The sequence below is a fragment of the Nannospalax galili genome, unplaced genomic scaffold (assembly GCF_000622305.1).
Source record: "Nannospalax galili isolate Female #2095 unplaced genomic scaffold, S.galili_v1.0 scaffold100, whole genome shotgun sequence".
NCBI lineage: Eukaryota > Metazoa > Chordata > Mammalia > Rodentia > Spalacidae > Nannospalax > Nannospalax galili.
In genome coordinates, this window is record NW_008352891.1 from 5,234,902 (window position 1) to 5,252,422 (window position 17,521).

At 47.7% G+C, this 17,521-nt stretch overlaps 1 protein-coding gene and 1 non-coding gene across 3 annotated transcripts; both read left to right on the forward strand.

The window, feature by feature from the left end:
- The first annotated feature begins 650 nt into the window (after nt 1-650).
- On the forward strand, nt 651-7,902 carry Odc1 (ornithine decarboxylase 1). Of its 2 annotated transcripts, none has more exons than XM_008850116.2 (12): nt 651-902; nt 2,997-3,105; nt 3,212-3,330; nt 3,728-3,901; nt 4,055-4,227; nt 4,451-4,585; nt 4,703-4,784; nt 4,958-5,041; nt 6,138-6,300; nt 6,382-6,494; nt 6,570-6,784; nt 7,428-7,902. In XM_008850116.2, the coding sequence occupies exons 3-12, from the start codon at nt 3,229-3,231 to the stop codon at nt 7,570-7,572; spliced, it is 1,386 nt and encodes a 461-aa protein (XP_008848338.1). In that variant the 5' UTR covers nt 651-902; nt 2,997-3,105; nt 3,212-3,228; the 3' UTR covers nt 7,573-7,902. The 2 variants fall into 2 exon arrangements, with proteins under 2 accessions (XP_008848338.1, XP_029410431.1); XM_029554571.1 differs by lacking the exon at nt 651-902 and adding an exon at nt 1,501-1,732.
- Nucleotides 2,069-2,202, forward strand: LOC115067171. Its single transcript, XR_003846608.1, has one exon. It is a non-coding gene; the product is annotated as a small nucleolar RNA SNORA42/SNORA80 family (small nucleolar RNA).
- Nucleotides 7,903-17,521: the final 9,619 nt, after the last annotated feature.

The window sequence follows — 17,521 nt, forward strand, 5'->3', positions numbered from 1 at the left end:
GCTTAGACAGAACGCATAACTTTGCGTACCACAGCTGCCTGCCATTTAGTTGGAGGATACCAACAGAATACAGAGTGGCAGGGCAGGCTCTGCTAACACTGGGGTCTCTCAGCAAGCTCTCTGTTGCAGGCTCCAGGAAGCAGGGGCCACAGTTCTCCCGGCGAGGTCCACGTGGTCCGCACACAAATCACGGAGCACCAGGCCTCGGCCCCCGATCTCTTTGGCTGCCCTAAGGTTGAAGGTCAATCAGAGAAACACTTCTCCGTGGCGCCCAGTCACCACGGTGACCTCCTATCGGCGAGGTGACGACCGGGCGCGTGTGCGCGTGCGCCGACCAGTTCCAGCCCCAGGGCTCCGCGGCGTGGTGCGCTTGCGCCCGCCGACTCAGGGCACTAGGCCGGCAGGGCCAGCGGAGTGGTGCGCGTGCGTAAGCCTGCCGCAGGGCGTGTAGGGCGCGAGGCCCGGCAGCGCGCGCCAAGGAGGCCCGGGGAGCGAGCGGGTGGGCGGGCACGCGCGGCACTTGGCCGCACTGACGTTCCCCGGCCCGCGCCCCCCCGCCCCCGGAGCCTCGGCCCAGGTTGGCCAGCGGCAGCCCTCGCCCCTCCCCCGCGCCTCCCGGCCGGAACCGATCACGGCTGGTTTGAGCTGGTGCGTCTCCATGACGACGCGCAGGGTGTATAAGTAGCGGCACGGCGCGTTGTTGGCTTTGTCAATCCCTGCAGCCGCCGCCGCCTGCCGCCCTCAGCCAGCAGCTCGGCGCCACCTCCGGCCGGCATCTGCGGCGGGCGGGAGCGAGGCGGCTGACGGGGCGGCGGCGGGCGGCCGGGCGGTCCTCAGGCTCCAGCTGCGGCTCGACGGCGGCATCTCCATGGGGTTGGCCCGCGGCGCCCGGACGCTGTGAGGTGAGCGGGGCGGCGGGAGGAAGGCGCAGCCACGTGTCCCGAGGCCCGGACGACCCGGCGCCCCTCTCTGTGATGCGGCAGCCGGCGGGGACACGTGGTCGGGCCCGGGGCCCGTGACCTTGGCTGGTCGCATCCTTGGGTCCCGGGTTTAGGCTGCCTGCCGGCGAGGCAGCCGCGCTTTGGCGCCTGAATCCGGGCGTGGGCTGCAGGCCCTCACGACATTCACCCGGTCCCCGCACCACGTCGGCGACGGGTTTCGGAGCTGGGCTCCAGGCGGAAGCGGTTGCGAGGCCGACTCGCGCCTCCAACTGCTCAGTGCCTCAGCCCAGCTGGCAGAGGGGCTGGCCCGCGGCAGGTGCTGGGGAGCTCCAGCGACGGCCACGGCTCCAGCTGCTTCCGAGAGCTCGGGGCGCCCTGCTGCCGCGCAGGCTTGCGCTCTTCCTAGTTCTGTTTTTAGTTTTGCCAAGTGTGTACAGAAGAGCTGGTGACTCCGATGTGGAAGTTGCTAGACCTAAGATAGTCTGGGGGTCACTGATGTTTTATAAATACCCAACCCGTGTGACTTGGAATTATTTAAGGACTTTTTGAATGACTTCGGGATTTCTGAAAAGTCTGGCTCTAGGCGGCCGGGCGTACGCGTTAGAAGTTCAACTCCGAGCTTTAAAAAAAAGGCTGATTTCGGTGTCTGAGAACCCTCAATAACTAGTGAAAATGTGGGGAGCAGAGCCTGTCAGTAATGTCTCGGGAAGACAAAGAATGTGATGGCTTGCTTATTTTATTCAAACCGAAGATTGCGCAGAATTTGTTTGAATGGCGCGCATCTCCAAAAGGTAACCATCTGTGCTAATTAAGTCATTAAAATGAGTTCACTAAGCCCAGACTAAAGGTGTTAGTAAGCAACATTTTTCAGATACAAAGTACAGGTCAAGCTTTACAAGATACAGAAAAGCAAGATAGCAAATACTGCTGTATTTCAAAGAAAGCTTTCCGAGTTTAATGCTTGAAGGTGGCCTGGAAAATACTTAACAAGATCTTAAGTTAGCTGTTTGAGCCTGTATGTGGTTCAACCAAATGTTCCATGCATAGACATGAGTTTGCTGGCCCCATTTTCTGGCCTTCACATACGGGTCGACAGTACCAAAAGGTCACGTTACATGTTTCACCAAGTATGGGTGTGGATTTATGGCAGGCTTGTCACCCTGGGCCTCTCATAGTGTCCCATGCTAGAGCAAACTGTGCCTCTGAACCATTGCCTGGCCTCTGCCTGTAGGCTGCTGGCACTGAAGCGGGTCACACAGTGGAAAAGAAAGCTCTACCAGGCAGAAATGTTGAAAGGTTAAAAGTAATTCTAAGAACTTATTTGCCAGTGTCTGCTTTCATGAAGGCCAAGAACAGTAGCTTTTATTGTTAGCAGTGTGATGTTCTTGCTTATTTTTGTTATTCATAAAGTTAGTCAAAAATTCCTCCCATATGGTTATTACCATAACTAAGCAAATATTAGAGGGCCTTTGAGGACAGTTGGAATTCCCAGATGTGCCCATTTGGTAGGCAGCAATACTGATTCAGGAATACTGATTCTGGTAACAGCAACTATAATATAATATAGTGTATTGAGAGTTAGTTTTTAAAAAGTATATGCATCACTAAAAATTACTCAGGCCTAACACATACTGAAAGTAGGAAACAGTAAGGTGTTTACAGGGCTGCATGTAACTGCTGTAATGCCATTTGAGATTTCTGAAGAGCTGGAAGAGGTCTGAAGTAAAGCAGAGTGGCATTAAATGTGTCTCTGGACTAATGTGCAGATAAACTGCTGCAACCCACATTTTCGGGGTGGGGCATGAGGTTTTGAAATGCTTGAAAAATCATTGTGGAGTCTGGTATTCAGATACTGTGGAAATTTTGGGATCAATCAGTCAATCAGTCAATCACACCTAGGGGTAGGGTAGTTGGGATTCCCACATTGCTGAATGATCGTCCTACACTGGGTGCTTCATTCTGCCTGCTCATTGTGATGCTGTTAGAATGTCTAAGCTTTCATTTTGGTGAGATCCCAAGGTAGATAGCAAAGTCTGTTTTTTTTTTTTTCATTAGAACATTTCCACTGCTGCTTTGAGGAGACAAGATTCAGAGTTCCTGGAGAACTCTGCCTTTGTAAGAAGCTAGAAATCTGCTTCTTTAATACCATCTTTAAGTTTTCCATGTAAGTATTCAACTTATGCTTTCCTTGCAGGTTTGTCTTGTTAAGAATTATTGCTTAGGCTATGGAGTGAATTTCTTCACCCTCACTTGAACTTCTTGCATTTCAGAGGCACGCCAAGAAACCATGAACAACTTTAATAAGGAAGAGTTTGACTGCCACATCCTCGATGAAGGCTTTACTGCCAAGGACATCCTAGACCAAAAAATTAATGAAGTTTCTTGTTCTGTAAGTATGTGAGGCCCTTGCTGGCAGCTCCACTGAGTGCCTGGCAAGTGGGGTCCTGAAAAGAAAACAAACTGGAGTGTACATGATAGGGAATCTAGACTTTATTTTTGTTTTTGTTTTTTTTGAAACAGGGTTTCCCGGTAGCCCCAGCTGGCCTGGATTCCCTATGGAGACCAGACTGGCCTCGAACTCACAGAGATCCACCTGCTTCTGCCTCCCAAGTGCTAGGATTAAAGGCATGCGCCACCACTCCCATTAGGAATCTAGGCTTTAATTGGCTGTGGATTGTCCAGTGACTACTCACAGGAATAGGACTTGATTAGTGCAAAGAAAAGAAAAGGAGGGCACCTTTCAGTACTGCAAGACTGCTAATGACTTGAACCCATTCTCATTTCAGGATGATAAGGATGCTTTCTATGTCGCAGACCTCGGAGACATTCTAAAGAAACATCTGAGGTGGTTAAAAGCTCTTCCGCGTGTCACTCCCTTTTATGCTGTCAAATGTAATGACAGCAGAGCCATAGTGAACACCCTAGCTGCCATAGGGACGGGATTCGACTGTGCAAGCAAGGTAAGCCAAAGCAGAGGGTTTGAAAGTAATTGCATTCAGTGGCCCTGCTGTTCCCCACAGGACAGATGAGAGTTGTGTTTCTTGGGCAGTAAGAGTTGGGGAGCACATGACAATTTCATGTGTTTTTGTTGACTGAATACCACTCTTTTTCAGACTGAAATCCAGTTGGTACAGAGCCTCGGGGTCCCTCCAGAAAGGATTATCTATGCAAATCCTTGTAAACAAGTGTCTCAAATTAAGTATGCTGCCAATAATGGAGTCCAGATGATGACTTTTGATAGTGAAGTTGAGTTGATGAAAGTTGCCAGAGCACATCCGAAAGCAAAGTGAGTTACCTTGTTTGAGAGCAAGGGCAGAGTCTTGTCAGGCAGACTTATTCTAGTCAGTGTGTTTCTGTGCCTTAGTAGGAGTTAGGTTAAACCCTTGATTCGTTAGTAAGTGTTCAGAGTCAAAACCACAGCGCACCAGAGCCTGTATTTAGGACAGGATTCTCCTTATTGTGGCTCTCAGTGATCTGTCATGAATCCTTGATGCATTTCTCAATTCTAGGTTGGTTTTGCGGATTGCCACTGATGATTCCAAAGCAGTGTGTCGCCTCAGTGTTAAATTTGGTGCCACACTCAAAACCAGCAGACTTCTTTTGGAACGGGCAAAAGAGCTAAATATTGATGTCATTGGTGTCAGGTGAGATCTTGATGGCATAGTTACAGGCTGAGATTAGAAATCCCTGTCAGTTTTTACAGACTTTCACTGTTTTGAGAACTAGGAAGAAACAACATCTTGTTTCTTTTTTTATTTCAGCTTCCACGTGGGGAGTGGCTGTACTGATCCAGAGACCTTTGTGCAAGCAGTATCAGATGCCCGCTGTGTCTTCGACATGGGAGTGAGTATATGTGACTCATTAGTGAAAGGGAGCTATCTGAAATCACTACTCTTAATCTAGAATTAGCCTTTTGTAGAAGCCTTTTCTTTACAACATATTTAAGCCCATCTCCTGTGTACATTTTTACTTGTTATAAATCTAGTAATTTGATTTTTGAATTCTCTTGCCTCTAGGCTGAAGTTGGTTTCAGCATGTATCTGCTTGATATTGGTGGTGGTTTTCCTGGATCTGAGGATACGAAGCTTAAATTTGAAGAGGTAATTTATAGCACTTAACTGTAGCTGTTAGCAAGTTCCTTTATAGTTACAGTGTAGTCCAGAGTCTGAAATGTTTTTACCAATACCAAAAGAAATGTCTTGGTGTAGTGCTTCTAGTCACTTGTTTTGAGACAGTGTCTCACTATGTAGCCCAGGCTGGCCTTGAACTTGCAATTCTTTTTAGTTTCTGCCACCACCCCTGGCTTCCATACATTTCCAGTGTTCAGTTCCTTAGGAAGTATGATATTTGAGTTTATAAAACAGACCTTTTTCTTTTTGGAGACAGGATTTCAGATCTGCCTGCCTCTACCTCCCTAGTACTAGGATTAAGGTGTATACCACCACACCCAGCCAGATCTATATTCTTATGACAATTATGTGAAATAGGCAAGTGGAAGGAATTTTTATTTTGTTGACATGCATTTGCTAAATGAAAGTATTTTGGCACCTTGAGACCTCATTTATTATTGGGTTCTGGTTTTTGTTTTTGTTTTTGTTTTGAGATAGGGTCTCCCTGTAGATCCACCTGCCTCTGCCACCCAAGTGCTGGGGTTCAGGGCGTGCACCACCATGCCTGGCCTATTTGGGGGTTTCTTGGAGACAGAGTTTCCCTGTAGCCTCAGCTGGCCTGGAACTCCCTATGTAGACCAGCCTGCCTCTGACTCCCAAATGCTGGGATTAAAGGCGTTCACCACCACACCTGGCCTATTTGGGGGTTTTTTTGGAGGCAGGGTTTCCCTGTAGCCTCAGCTGGCCTGGAACTCCCTATGTAGACCAGCCTGCCTCTGACTCCCAAGTGCTGGGATTAAAAGCATACATCGCCACACCTGGTCTTTGATAATTTATTTTGTGCTATATGATAAAACCATACCTCTGAAGTTTTAGAGACATGTCCTGAGGGGAGTAGAAGTAAAACAGGGCACACAGACTGGTTTCTAAGGAGATGTTTACTTTGCTCTGTCACTTGATGATGGACCTGCTGGTGTCAGTTCCCAGGCTCTTGTCATGTCCTGTTACTCATGCTCAGGACTGTGATCTTTCTCCTGTGTGTGAGCTGTGCATAATGAATGGCTGCTCCCTTCTATCTCACTCTTAGATCACCAGTGTGATCAACCCAGCGCTGGACAAGTATTTTCCATCAGACTCTGGAGTGAGAATCATAGCTGAGCCAGGCAGATATTATGTTGCATCAGCTTTCACGCTTGCAGTCAATATCATTGCTAAAAAACTCGTATTGAAGGAGCAGACCGGCTCTGATGGTATGTGTGATGAAGAGGTTGAATCATCACAGGAATAACTGAGATAGGGCAGGTGGTAATTAAGGCTAATCTTTTTTCTAGATGAAGATGAGTCAAATGAGCAAACTTTTATGTATTACGTGAATGATGGCGTATATGGATCATTTAATTGCATCCTTTATGATCATGCACATGTAAAGCCCCTGCTACAGAAGGTAAGTTCTGAGCATATTGTGAAAAGCAGTGAAAATACTGGATTCCTGCATAATTACATAGCGATTCCTTTATAGAGACCTAAACCAGATGAGAAGTATTACTCATCCAGCATATGGGGACCAACATGTGATGGCCTAGATCGGATCGTTGAGCGCTGTAACCTGCCTGAAATGCATGTGGGTGATTGGATGCTCTTTGAAAACATGGGTGCATACACGGTTGCTGCTGCATCTACTTTCAATGGATTCCAGAGGCCCACTATCTATTATGTGATGTCACGACCAATGTGGTGAGTGAGGTCCTGCATGCTTCTGTTTCTTCCAAGAATAGACATCTGGGTTTGAAGAATGTAGCTAAGTGGTAGGGCATTTGCTTAGCATGAGCCAAAGCCCTAGATTCTAACCCTGGCATTACCAAAAATAAACAAGGTGGAGGTGGCTGAGCTTGGTGTGTGCCTGTATAATCCTAGTACTTGGGCTGAGGCAGCTCAAGATCATCCTTGATTGTATAGTGTGCTCAAGGCTAGCCTTAGCTACATGAGAGACCCTATCTCAAAAGGTAGAGGGGCACATTGGATTTGTGCTTGGTTCTTGTCTAGTTAAGAGATTGTTTTACCTTGAGTCAAATAAACAAAGGGAATTCTCCAGTTACCATACCAACTTGTATTTTTTTCAGATTTTCCTAAGAAAAGCCTTCCAACTAAAAGCAATTAGTTAGGTTTGTATGTAACTAGTATTCAGGTTACTGTATGTGACCTGTAGTTTCCTTATTAATGAAAATATTCTGAAGGAATACTTTAGGAATATGTTGAATTGCTTCCTGATGCTGTAGCTACCAAGGAAGTACTGTCAGGGGTAAATCTCTTGGGAGACTGCCCATACTGTCCGGTTAGGAGTGATTTGAATTTTGAATATGCTACTTTGTCTCTTCAGGCAACTCATGAAGCAAATCCAGAACCATGACTTCCCACCGGAAGTAGAGGAGCAAGACGTTAACACTCTGCCCATGTCTTGTGCTCAGGAGAGTGGGATGGACCGTTACCCAGCAGCCTGTGCTTCCACTAGTATCAATGTGTAGATGCCATTCTTGTAGCTGTTACCTTCAAGTGTAGCTTGAATTAAGGGATCTGGGGGGACCATTTAACTTAATTACTGCTAGTTTTGAAATGTCTTTGTAAGAATAGGGTTGGCACAGATGCAGCAATATGGAAAGCTAGGAGTTGGGGGTCACACTTACCTGTGTTCCTATGGAAACTTTGAATATTTGTTTTATATGGATTTTTATTCACTTTTCAGACATGATACTAATGTGTGCCCCTCAGCTGCTGAGCAAGCATTTGTAGCTTGTACAAAGGCAGAATGGGCCAAAAGCTTAGTGTTGTGACCTGTTTTAAAAATAAATTATCTTTGACCCATTTTAAAAATAAAGTATCTTGAAATAATTAGGCATTGGGAAATGTTTGCCACATTGCCTTTCCAGAAGGGGCACAAGTCCTGCCTAGGATGCTGTAATCTGACAGCAGTAGCATGGCAAACAAGGGAAAAGATGGGTGGGCCAAGGCCATGTCCTCTCTGTACAGTGGCACTCTGCTCAGCCCACCCTGTTTGCAGTTGGCTGTGACTTGGTACCTGGAACCTGTTGGTAAGGAATGCCATCTGCTGACCACCTGTTTGGCCTGGCCTGTGAAGGCATGTAAGGCCCTTTGAACCTTGCCTGCAGAAACCATGGGTGTTCTTCTCACTTGACTTCACCTACGTAACTGCCTAGTAACAAATGGGGAATATCATACAGCACTTGGCATTCAGCTTTCTGTAATAAATCCAACAACAGCAACTACTCTGCGTTGTAAATCTTTCTTAATCTGACCTTAACCACTGACTTTCTTATATTTTTTTGACTCACTTTACACCCAGCTTCCCCCAGAAGGGTGGTGGGCTCTTATACTGTTTCACCAGTTTGGACTTCATAGTTAAGCAAAAAAGTTAGGTGCTGACCTAGTAAAGCTACTAGTCTGAACAAGACTTTGGAGTCACATTTCAGAGGGGAGGGCTATGGGGATGAATTGCCCACTGTTGAAGCCCTCAGCTGGTGCTGCAGGTGCACATATGTAGGGAGAGGATCTCACTGCCTTCTCCCTCAAGGTCTGCTCAGCCAGACACTGAGTAAGCTTTGTTTCTTTTCCCAGGGCAAGGGCTATGGCTTTAGTTGGTAAAACATGAACTTTCGTGGGAGCTACAGGAAAGAGATTGTGGCTGGAGTTGAGGGAAAAAGACATGCCTTACCGAACAGCCCACCCTGTGTCCCAAGTCTTGGAAATAGGTTCTAGAGTGTGATGGTAACCCTGGGTTTCATACAGGTGGGTCTTCAAGGTCATACTTAACTCAGTCAAAAGTACAAAGGAATCAGCAGTACCTGTCTTGTCCCAAGAAATTTGAGCTGGACTTCAGCCTAAAATCTAGGCAGATTGGAGCTTACATTAAAAAAAAAAAAAAAAAAAAAAAAACCCCAGAAATAAGCAAGGGAACTTGGAAAGGGGCTGCCTTTGCCAACATGGGTCTGTCATGAGAGCTTTCAAGTTCAAGTTTGTAGGTAGGTATCCAGTAAGCATCGTTTTAATTGGTGTCTACTGGTGTATGCTAAGGTTGGAAGCGAGTGCTGAGTCCTCCAAGGTTACTACTACTGGTGGCCATTTCCTCCTGGGAGTGCTGGAGTCTTGCAGGTCCCCAGGGGAGTAGAGCCATTGGTGGTTAAGGGTGAAGGTTTAGGTGGTGGTTATATCAATAGGATCACTTGGGTAACTGATTATAAAGGTGATTAGGCCCCTCCTCAGACTTGGGTTGAAGGTAGTTAAGGCAACGGAGAAGCCTCTGAGAAAAGGTCTCAGTTCCATATAAGAAAGTTTTAAAGGTAAGGTAGACCACACAACTTCTGGAAACATTTAAATTCAAGCCAAGGGTCAAATGGGAAAGGACACAGGAAAGGGCTCACCTTTATATTACAATCTAGAGAAGTATGAGTGGCAAGTGGCTGAATGAATGAACTGTAAAATCCCAGCTTGTCATTTTGAGGTATGTTTCCACTATGCAGCCCAGCTGGCTTAGAACTTGCTATATAGCTCAAGCTCCTCTTGCATCTGCTGGAATTACACGTGTGTACCACCATGTCCGATACAACTTTTTGAATGTGGCCATTTCAATTTCAGAATGTATCTTTGTCACCTATCTGGCAAAGAGTTCCTTAGCCCTAGTAGAGTGCTCGCCTAACATGCATAAAGCCCTGGGTTCTCTCCCTAGAGCCACACAAAAAGGAAAAACTTGACACCGTGGAAGACAGGCATGGCACGCTCACACTAGAAGAAGCAACAGTCACATTTGACTGAGTAATTAGAAAAGCTGGGTTTCTGGTCTCACTGTCCTGCCTCAGTCCCTCCTGAGCAAATGCGAGGGTTACAAGTTGCTATATAGCTCAAGCTCCTCTTGCATCTGCTGGACATGTGTACCACCATGTCCGATACAACTTTTTGAATGTGGCCATTTCAATTTCAGAATGTATCTTTGTCACCTATCTGGCAAAGAGTTCCTTAGCCCTAGTAGAGTGCTTGCCTAACATGCATAAAGCCCTGGGTTCTCTCCCTAGAGCCACACAAAAAGGAAAAACTTGACACCGTGGAAGACAGGCATGGCACGCTCACACTAGAAGAAGCAACAGTCACATTTGACTGAGTAATTAGAAAAGCTGGGTTTCTGGTCTCACTGTCCTGCCTCAGTCCCTCCTGAGCAAATGCGAGGGTTACAAGTGTTTGCTGTCACACCCAATATCTCTGAAACGTGTGTGCTTTTTTCTGTTATGTATGTATGTATACATACACATGTTTGTGTGCAGGTGGGTGCATGCAAGTGTATGGAGACCAATCTAACCTCAGGTGTCTTCCTCAATTGCTTCTCCACCTTAGTTTTTGAGACCTTGTCTGAGCCTGGAGCTGATTGGTTGGCTAGACTGGCTGGCCAGCAAGCCCCAGGGATCCTTCCTGTCTCCACCTCCCCAACCTGTGCCACCTGGCTTTTATGTGGGTGCTGGAGATCAAACTGCCTCCCTGCGCCATCTCCCCAGCCCCTCGCACTGAAGACAGCTCACTGTGACCTTGTTTGTAGTGGTATAGATTTGAAAAAGCCCAGTATCTACAAGAGGGACTGACAGGATGCAGATCTGCTTGTGCTAATAGGGAATAGTCACTCAGCTGGAATAAGTGAAAACTGTAAGGTGAGCTCTGTAGTATGCTACTCTAATTGATGTAGAAAGCAAAACCAGACCCAAATCTATCAATTGAACAGCGCGGTGGTTGTCCCTAGGCAAGAGAATTGGAGGAGGAGGAGGAGGAAGGGAAGTGCCCCTGACTTTTTACTGTCCTTTTCACATGTAGATAGGTACTGATTGATTTCTAACAGGCTTTCTAAGTGGAGCAGTAGAGCTCAGAGATAAGCTTGAGGCACCCAGTGGAAGAGGCCACATTCACACCCTTGCTGAAGACCCCAGTCTTCAGTGTGAAGGTGCTGTTAAGCAGCCAATAGTGTTTGGCCAGCAAGGCAGCCACAGTGTTGGCCAAGGCCAGGTCCTCATATCTGTAGAGCCCAAGAGGGCTGGCTCATGCCCACTCAACTCATGAGGTCAAATGAAGCCTTCTGGAGTCAAATGTTCTGTGCACTGGAATCCTAACCCTGCCTTCCCCAGAGGGCGTGTCTGCCCAGTCAGGGGGGATCAGACCCTAGGTGGCAGAGCTCCTAGATGGGGCACTGTAAGTTCAGCCTGCACTCTAACCAAGGGGCAGGCCACAGAGCCATATGCCTTCAGCAGGCATCTCCCAAGCCTCCTGGCTGAACATAGCTTTTCTTTCCTGTGGGAGACCCTCCAGCACACTCAGGCCTTACTGGGGTGCCCTTGGTAGTCAGGTGCTCTTCACATGGCACACAGTGACCTCTTTGTAGGTCACTTACTAGTCTTGCTGAAGTTATTCTGAGTGGCTAGATGGTCACTTCCTCTCTTAGGGGTTTTTCTGGCTCTAACCTACCCCACCCCACATGCTGGCTCTGGACTTTTTTTTTCCATCTTTACTCCAGCTGAATAATCTCCCTGGAAGAGAGGCAACTTTCTCCAAGCTCTGCTCCTAGCCAAGGGTCCACAGTAAACTCAGTGGAGAGCAAGAGGGGGACGGGCTCTGCCCTCTGCCTTATCCAGGTTTGTACTTGGGGCTTTGTTTTAGTTTGCTTCCCGTTGCTGTTTAAACACCATCACCAAAAGCAACTTGAGAAAAGGTTACAGTCCCTCATTGAGGGAAGACAGGACAGGAACTCAGGCATGAACCTGGAGGCAGAAACTAGGGCAGAGACCAAGGAGGAATGCTGGTTATAGGCTTGCCCCCAGGCTCACATTCAGCTGGCTTTCGTATACAGGGATTTACTGCTCACAGTGGGCGGGGCCTCCCACACCAATTGGCAATCAAGAGAATGCCCCACAGATATGCCCACAGGCCAATCTGGTGGAGGCAATTCTTCAATTGAGGTTCCCTTTTACCAGATTTGAAGCTGACGTTAGCCATCACAGGCTTTAGGCTAGGTGCCATTTGAGCAGGCTTTGCTGGGTTCTCCCAGAGATCAGTGACTGTTCCAAGCTAAGCCAGTGAACCAAGAGAAGGGCCTGGGAACAAGCAGGAACAATGACTAGGATCTTTCTTCCTTGCTCCCTACTCGGGTGGCAGCAAGTGGGGCAGCCCAGAGCACCTGTGGCCCTAGAACTCAGCTCACCTTGGCACCTCATTCCTGTCAGGGACTGAGCTTGGAACTGGACAGACCAGTTAAAGCTTGACCCCACCTCTGCTAGGCACATAGCCTCTCTGCAGCTGCCTCCTCCACAGTGGGAGGCAAGCCAGTGCCTACCTTGCAGACTTGCCACAGGCAGGGTTTGTGGAGCCCAGAATTTAGCATGCGGAGTACAAATGCCTGAATAATTCCTCTTATTGTGAGATGTTCATATGTAGCTCAGGCTGGTCTCAAAGTTGCTGTGTAAGCAAGGATTACCTTAAACTTTTAATCCTCCTGCCTCCATCTCCCAAGTGATAATGGATTACTTATGTGCGTGCATACCCAGGTTTATGTGCTGCTAGGGATGGAACTCAGGGCTTCTTGTTATAACCCCTAACCTTACACATAAATCGTTCTTGCTGTAGGTGGGAGAAGGGTTTTATGCATACTCACTGCTGCCTTTTGGATGGGGAGGGAATGTGACCAGATGTGCTCACCCAGCCTAAAATGTTGGTTCTCCATGCTGGACAACTGAGGTGCCCTCAGGAGAAGACACAGGGTGGTGCACTGAGCTTGGGATGAGAGTCTGTGCAAGATGGTGCCTCCACTAGGTGGCCTGTGCACTGTCATGGGCTGCCTATGGCATGGCCTGATCCCTCCAGCTCCCAACCCGTCTTGTGGCTGTGCATGATTATCTCCCAATTGATAAGCAGGGAGGCCACATTTAACAAGTAAATTATAGGATTTTGCATGGGACCTATTAAAAAAAATATTGAGGGTTGGGCCTCGTGGCACATAGTTCCAGCACTTGAGCGGCAGAGGCAGGTAGCTCCCTGTGAGATTGAGGCCATCCTATCTACATAGCCAATTCCAGGCCAGCTGGGGCTACAAGGAGACCCTGTCTCAAAAAACAAAACAACCAAAAAACCCCATTATTTGTGGGCTGAAGATGGTTCAGTGGTTTAAAGAGTTTGCTGGCTTTTCAGAGGACCCTGGTTCAGTTCCCAGGACCCACATGGCAGTTCACAATCATCTGTAACTCCAGTTCCAGGCGATCTAACACTTCCTGGCCTCTGTGGGCACCAGGCATGCACATGTATACATGGAGGCAAAATACTGACACACACAAAATAAAAATAAATGCATCTTTTTAAAAAAAAATACTATTTGTAGTTTAGCGGACATTCACATTTAACTGAGTGTCTTTTATCTGGAAAACCTACAGGATGACAGAGTCTCTGAGCGTTGGGCACCAGGAGCCAGCCCCAGCTTCTGTGGGCTGTGTGGCCTGATGCAAGTCAGGTGCCCCTGTGGTCTCAGCATCTTCATCTGTCAAAGGGAATGGGAGACAGAAAGCAGGCCCAGCTCCAAGACCAGGCTCTGAGGGAGGTTCATGGACTTGCACAGTCCTCCCAGATGTGGCCACTAGGGGGCAGTAGCACACAATGTTTAAGATTATGGGCCATTCCATGTAGAGCTTCACTATGACAGAAGGCTCCAGACAGACTTTGTGCCCTGACCAGGTCCCTCTTTCAACTCTTCCAGGCCTCACCCCTGCCTAATACCATAGGACCTCAAGGGACAGGCCAGTAGATACTCTTCAGGCCCTGTTCCGCTGTCCCTTTAGTGGGTAATGCCTGCAACCATGGCCTCCTGAGGTATCCCCAGGTCTTCCTGTGTCTACATGTCCACATCACCCTGGAGGCAGTGTCTATGCCCATAGATCTGACCTATTTGTCCCCTAGCACACAGAGCAGATTTGAGGATGGGGTCCAGAGACTTGTGTGTCTCAGTGCAGCTGTCTCTGGTAGCTGGTGCTGAGCTAGAGGTAGAATCCACCTAAGGCTATTCATGTTGTCCCTCCCCTTCTCTGCATGTCACCCATCCATGCCAACCTCCCAGTCCCCAATGTCTGACCCTCTCCCCATGGCCTCATCCCTGCAGCAGTAGTCAGGGTCTTGTGAGCTAGGCCCACATACACTTCAGCCCTGTTCCCTGAGATCAGGCCCTGTCTCTGGGATCCTCATCTCTTGCAGGATGTTGCAGCTGGCTGGTCAGCATGTTTGCTTTCAGAACCTAGGGCTCCCATAGCGGATAGAGGTTTTGCCCAGGATCACACAGTGTATTCACAGTCACTGGACTTGCAACCAAAGTCTCACAGACTGTCCTGGGTCACATGGGTACAGTTCCAGAGATGAGTCATTGAGTGGGGATGGGGAAGGTTTGCATGAAGGAAGGAGTAAGTCCTTGAACAGCCTCTGAGGCCACATCCAGGTCTTGCTTCCAGGGCAGGACCACAAAGGTTCTGAGGGAGTTGGGAATCATGCAGCCTAAGCGCTGGAGTCGTCTTCCTGAGGCACTATTGAGTGCCCATAAGAAGCCTTGTTTAGCCATGTAAATTACTTTCTATCTGCAGCACAAGAGATACATGTAAAATCTTCAACCAAATTTACCCAGCTCCAGGTGACCACACAGGACAGCAAAGGGTCTGAGGCAAGGAAAAGGGCAAAAAGGATTTTAGGGGGTAGGCCCTCCCACTCCTCCAAGAGCCTGCTCCTAAATGGAGGAGGCCCCTGCAGGGTGGTAGAGGAGGGGTAGTACTGCTGTGCAGGTAGCTTGGATGACAATCCAGGGTTCACTCAGTTTTTTCTCCTCTGGTGAGCTGGGTTTCTTAGCATGTGGTTGTCAGCTTTGGGGCTACTTCCCCTTTCCCCTAGGTATCAGTAGACTGACTCCCTCAGGACCTGGACTGACTTACAGAGTTCCTCCTAGGACAGGGTCTACTGGGACCCTCAGATCTATATCTTCTACATTTGACCAGAAGCAGCTGTAACAGTGACATTTTTTTTTTCTAGACAGGGACTTACTCTGTAGCCCTGGCTGGCCTGGTAAGTACCATAGCAAGTACTATGTCCAGCTTGGACTCAAACTTATGGCAATATTCTTGCCTCAGCCTCCTGAATGCTGGGATTACAGACATAGACTACACTGGCTTTTTGGTGATAATTTTATCTGTTGATGGGGGTCACAGGGTGTCCAGATATTGGTCAAAATTTATTCAGGGTGTGTCTGAGAGGGCATTTCTGGATGAGATTTATACTGGAGTGGATAATTGGAGTAAAGAACATGCTCATCCTCATGTGGGTGGGTCTCATCCAATCCATTGAAAGGCCTGAACAGAAAGAAGGCTGAGCAGGAAAGAATTTGCCTTTAGCCTGGTAAGTGAGCTGGACACTGGTTTCCTCTTGCCTTCAGTCTTGGACTGGAACCATATCATTAGTTCTGGGTCTCTGGATTATGAAATGTAGATCTTAAGATCTTCTAGTCTACATTATTACCCTCATTGCATCAAATTCCTCCTAATCGGTCAGCCAATCAAATTAACCTACCATTCATCTCTCCTATCCATCCTTTCGTTTCTTCCATCTCATCCATCATCTCTATCCATTAATTCATCTCTTCCATTTATCTCACCCATATATGTATCCATCCATCCATCCATCCATCCATCCATCCATCCATCCATCATTTCTGCATATATCTTTCTCCCTCTCCAGCTGCCTCTTTGGAGAACCCAAATTCATACAGCACTTGTTCTCATTTACATTCATTAGACTTCTCCATGGCGACTACAGCCCTCCGCACAAGAAGTCTATATATTTAACCTTTGCCAATTCTAGTTACATTTTTGTAAAATCCAAGCATCTCACATGTGATTCCTTCAGGTCAGGCACAGGTGTCAAAGGCACCGTCTTGCCTCTTTTAGCAAGAGGAATCTATGTTTGAGTCACCTGGCCTTGCCTCCTGACCTCCCCTGGTTCCCCATAAGGCTTGGCAGCCGTGGGTATGTGGAGAGTTTTACCAAGAAACAGCCTCCACAGTCCCACTGACTCAGAAGACATTTGGAAGATGGACTTACTCTTTCTATTAAAAGAGGCATGAAGTCTCAAGAGGTATTAAAATAACTAAAATCAACTAACTATCTGCCATCACAGGAGTCCTGCTGAGAGGAAGTTCCAAGCACAAGCTCTGCAAACATGTGATCTTGACCTGTCCTCTCTCCTTATGCTTTGTAAAGAGGAAGCCACCGAGGAACAGAGAAGTTGGTGGCCAGTGGACAGGACTGAAGGACTATGGGTGTCAGTCTTTGCAAGGGAAATTCACTTGTTTTTGTCCCTGCAGCTCTCCCTTTTGGGGGAGCTTGGGACTTCCTCAGTCTAAAGCTCATCCCGTGTGTACTGGGTAAGGACAGGGATCATGGTTCAGCCAGTAAGATAGGAGGTTGGCAGGAAGGATTCAGGAACATCTTCCTCTCAAATGAAGGACAGCTGCTTCTTTTTCTGCCTTCTGGATATTCCAGACTGCAGCAGTCATGGAGACTCCAAGAAGATCAGTTTGAGGACAAAACCTGACTCTATGAGGCTGGATGTGGGATGTTGTTAAAGGAAGGAGGAAAATACTGATCTTCTATGACTTCTGGGCACAAGAGGCAAACATCCCCATGGTAGAAGCATCTTCAGGGACCAGATGAGATGCACCAGAAGAGGCAGGTGAGAACCCAGGTCTCTCCACAGCTGTGCTGATGCCACTAAGGTACAACTGCTCTCCTGGGATGTGGCTGTCCTGCTGTCTCACTGATTAAGCCACACGGGAAGAGAGAAGGGAGTAAAGGAGGGAGGCAAAATGCCATAGTCAGCCCTGCCAGGAACAGTCATCTTTTATTTTCACAAGTATTTCTTGGCATTAGGCGGATATTGAAGAACAGGCACACAGATTTACAGACACACTGACAGTTAGAAGGGTACTGGAGGGGCTGCGTTTATCAGCAACAGTTGGATGCCCAAGAACCCACCTTTGTTGAAGCAGGGAGATGGGCAGGACCATGGACAGGGCTCTCACAACAAACAGGAAACTCAAAGGACTGTTTATGTGATCATTTTAATATGCCAGACCAATCAACAGGGAAGACAGAGCACACACAAACACCTGTGTTTGCAGCACAGAGGGCAGATGTCCACAGCCCTGGCATGCATGCATCTCCTGTGGAATCAGGCAGATCAAGAATGCATAAATACCACAGCACAGCCAGAGTCAGAGGGATCACGGGCCACAGGGGACCATGCTTCAAAGGCAGTCAGAGGCATTAAATACAGGACCTACATGTTACAGTCCACATCACCATACACATAACTTATATATTAAAAGAAAGGAGACCACAGTATATATATATA

What these genes read in the sequence shown, in the direction of transcription:
- Odc1 (XM_008850116.2), top strand. Translation starts at nt 3,229, where the DNA reads ATGAACAACTTTAATAAGGAAGAGTTTGACTGCCACATCCTCGATGAA. An exon ending in CGAAGCTTAAATTTGAAGAG is followed by an intron (nt 5,042 to 6,137) that starts GTAATTTATAGC and finishes TCTCACTCTTAG; the next exon opens with ATCACCAGTGTGATCAACCC. An exon ending in TAAAGCCCCTGCTACAGAAG is followed by an intron (nt 6,495 to 6,569) that starts GTAAGTTCTGAG and finishes ATTCCTTTATAG; the next exon opens with AGACCTAAACCAGATGAGAA.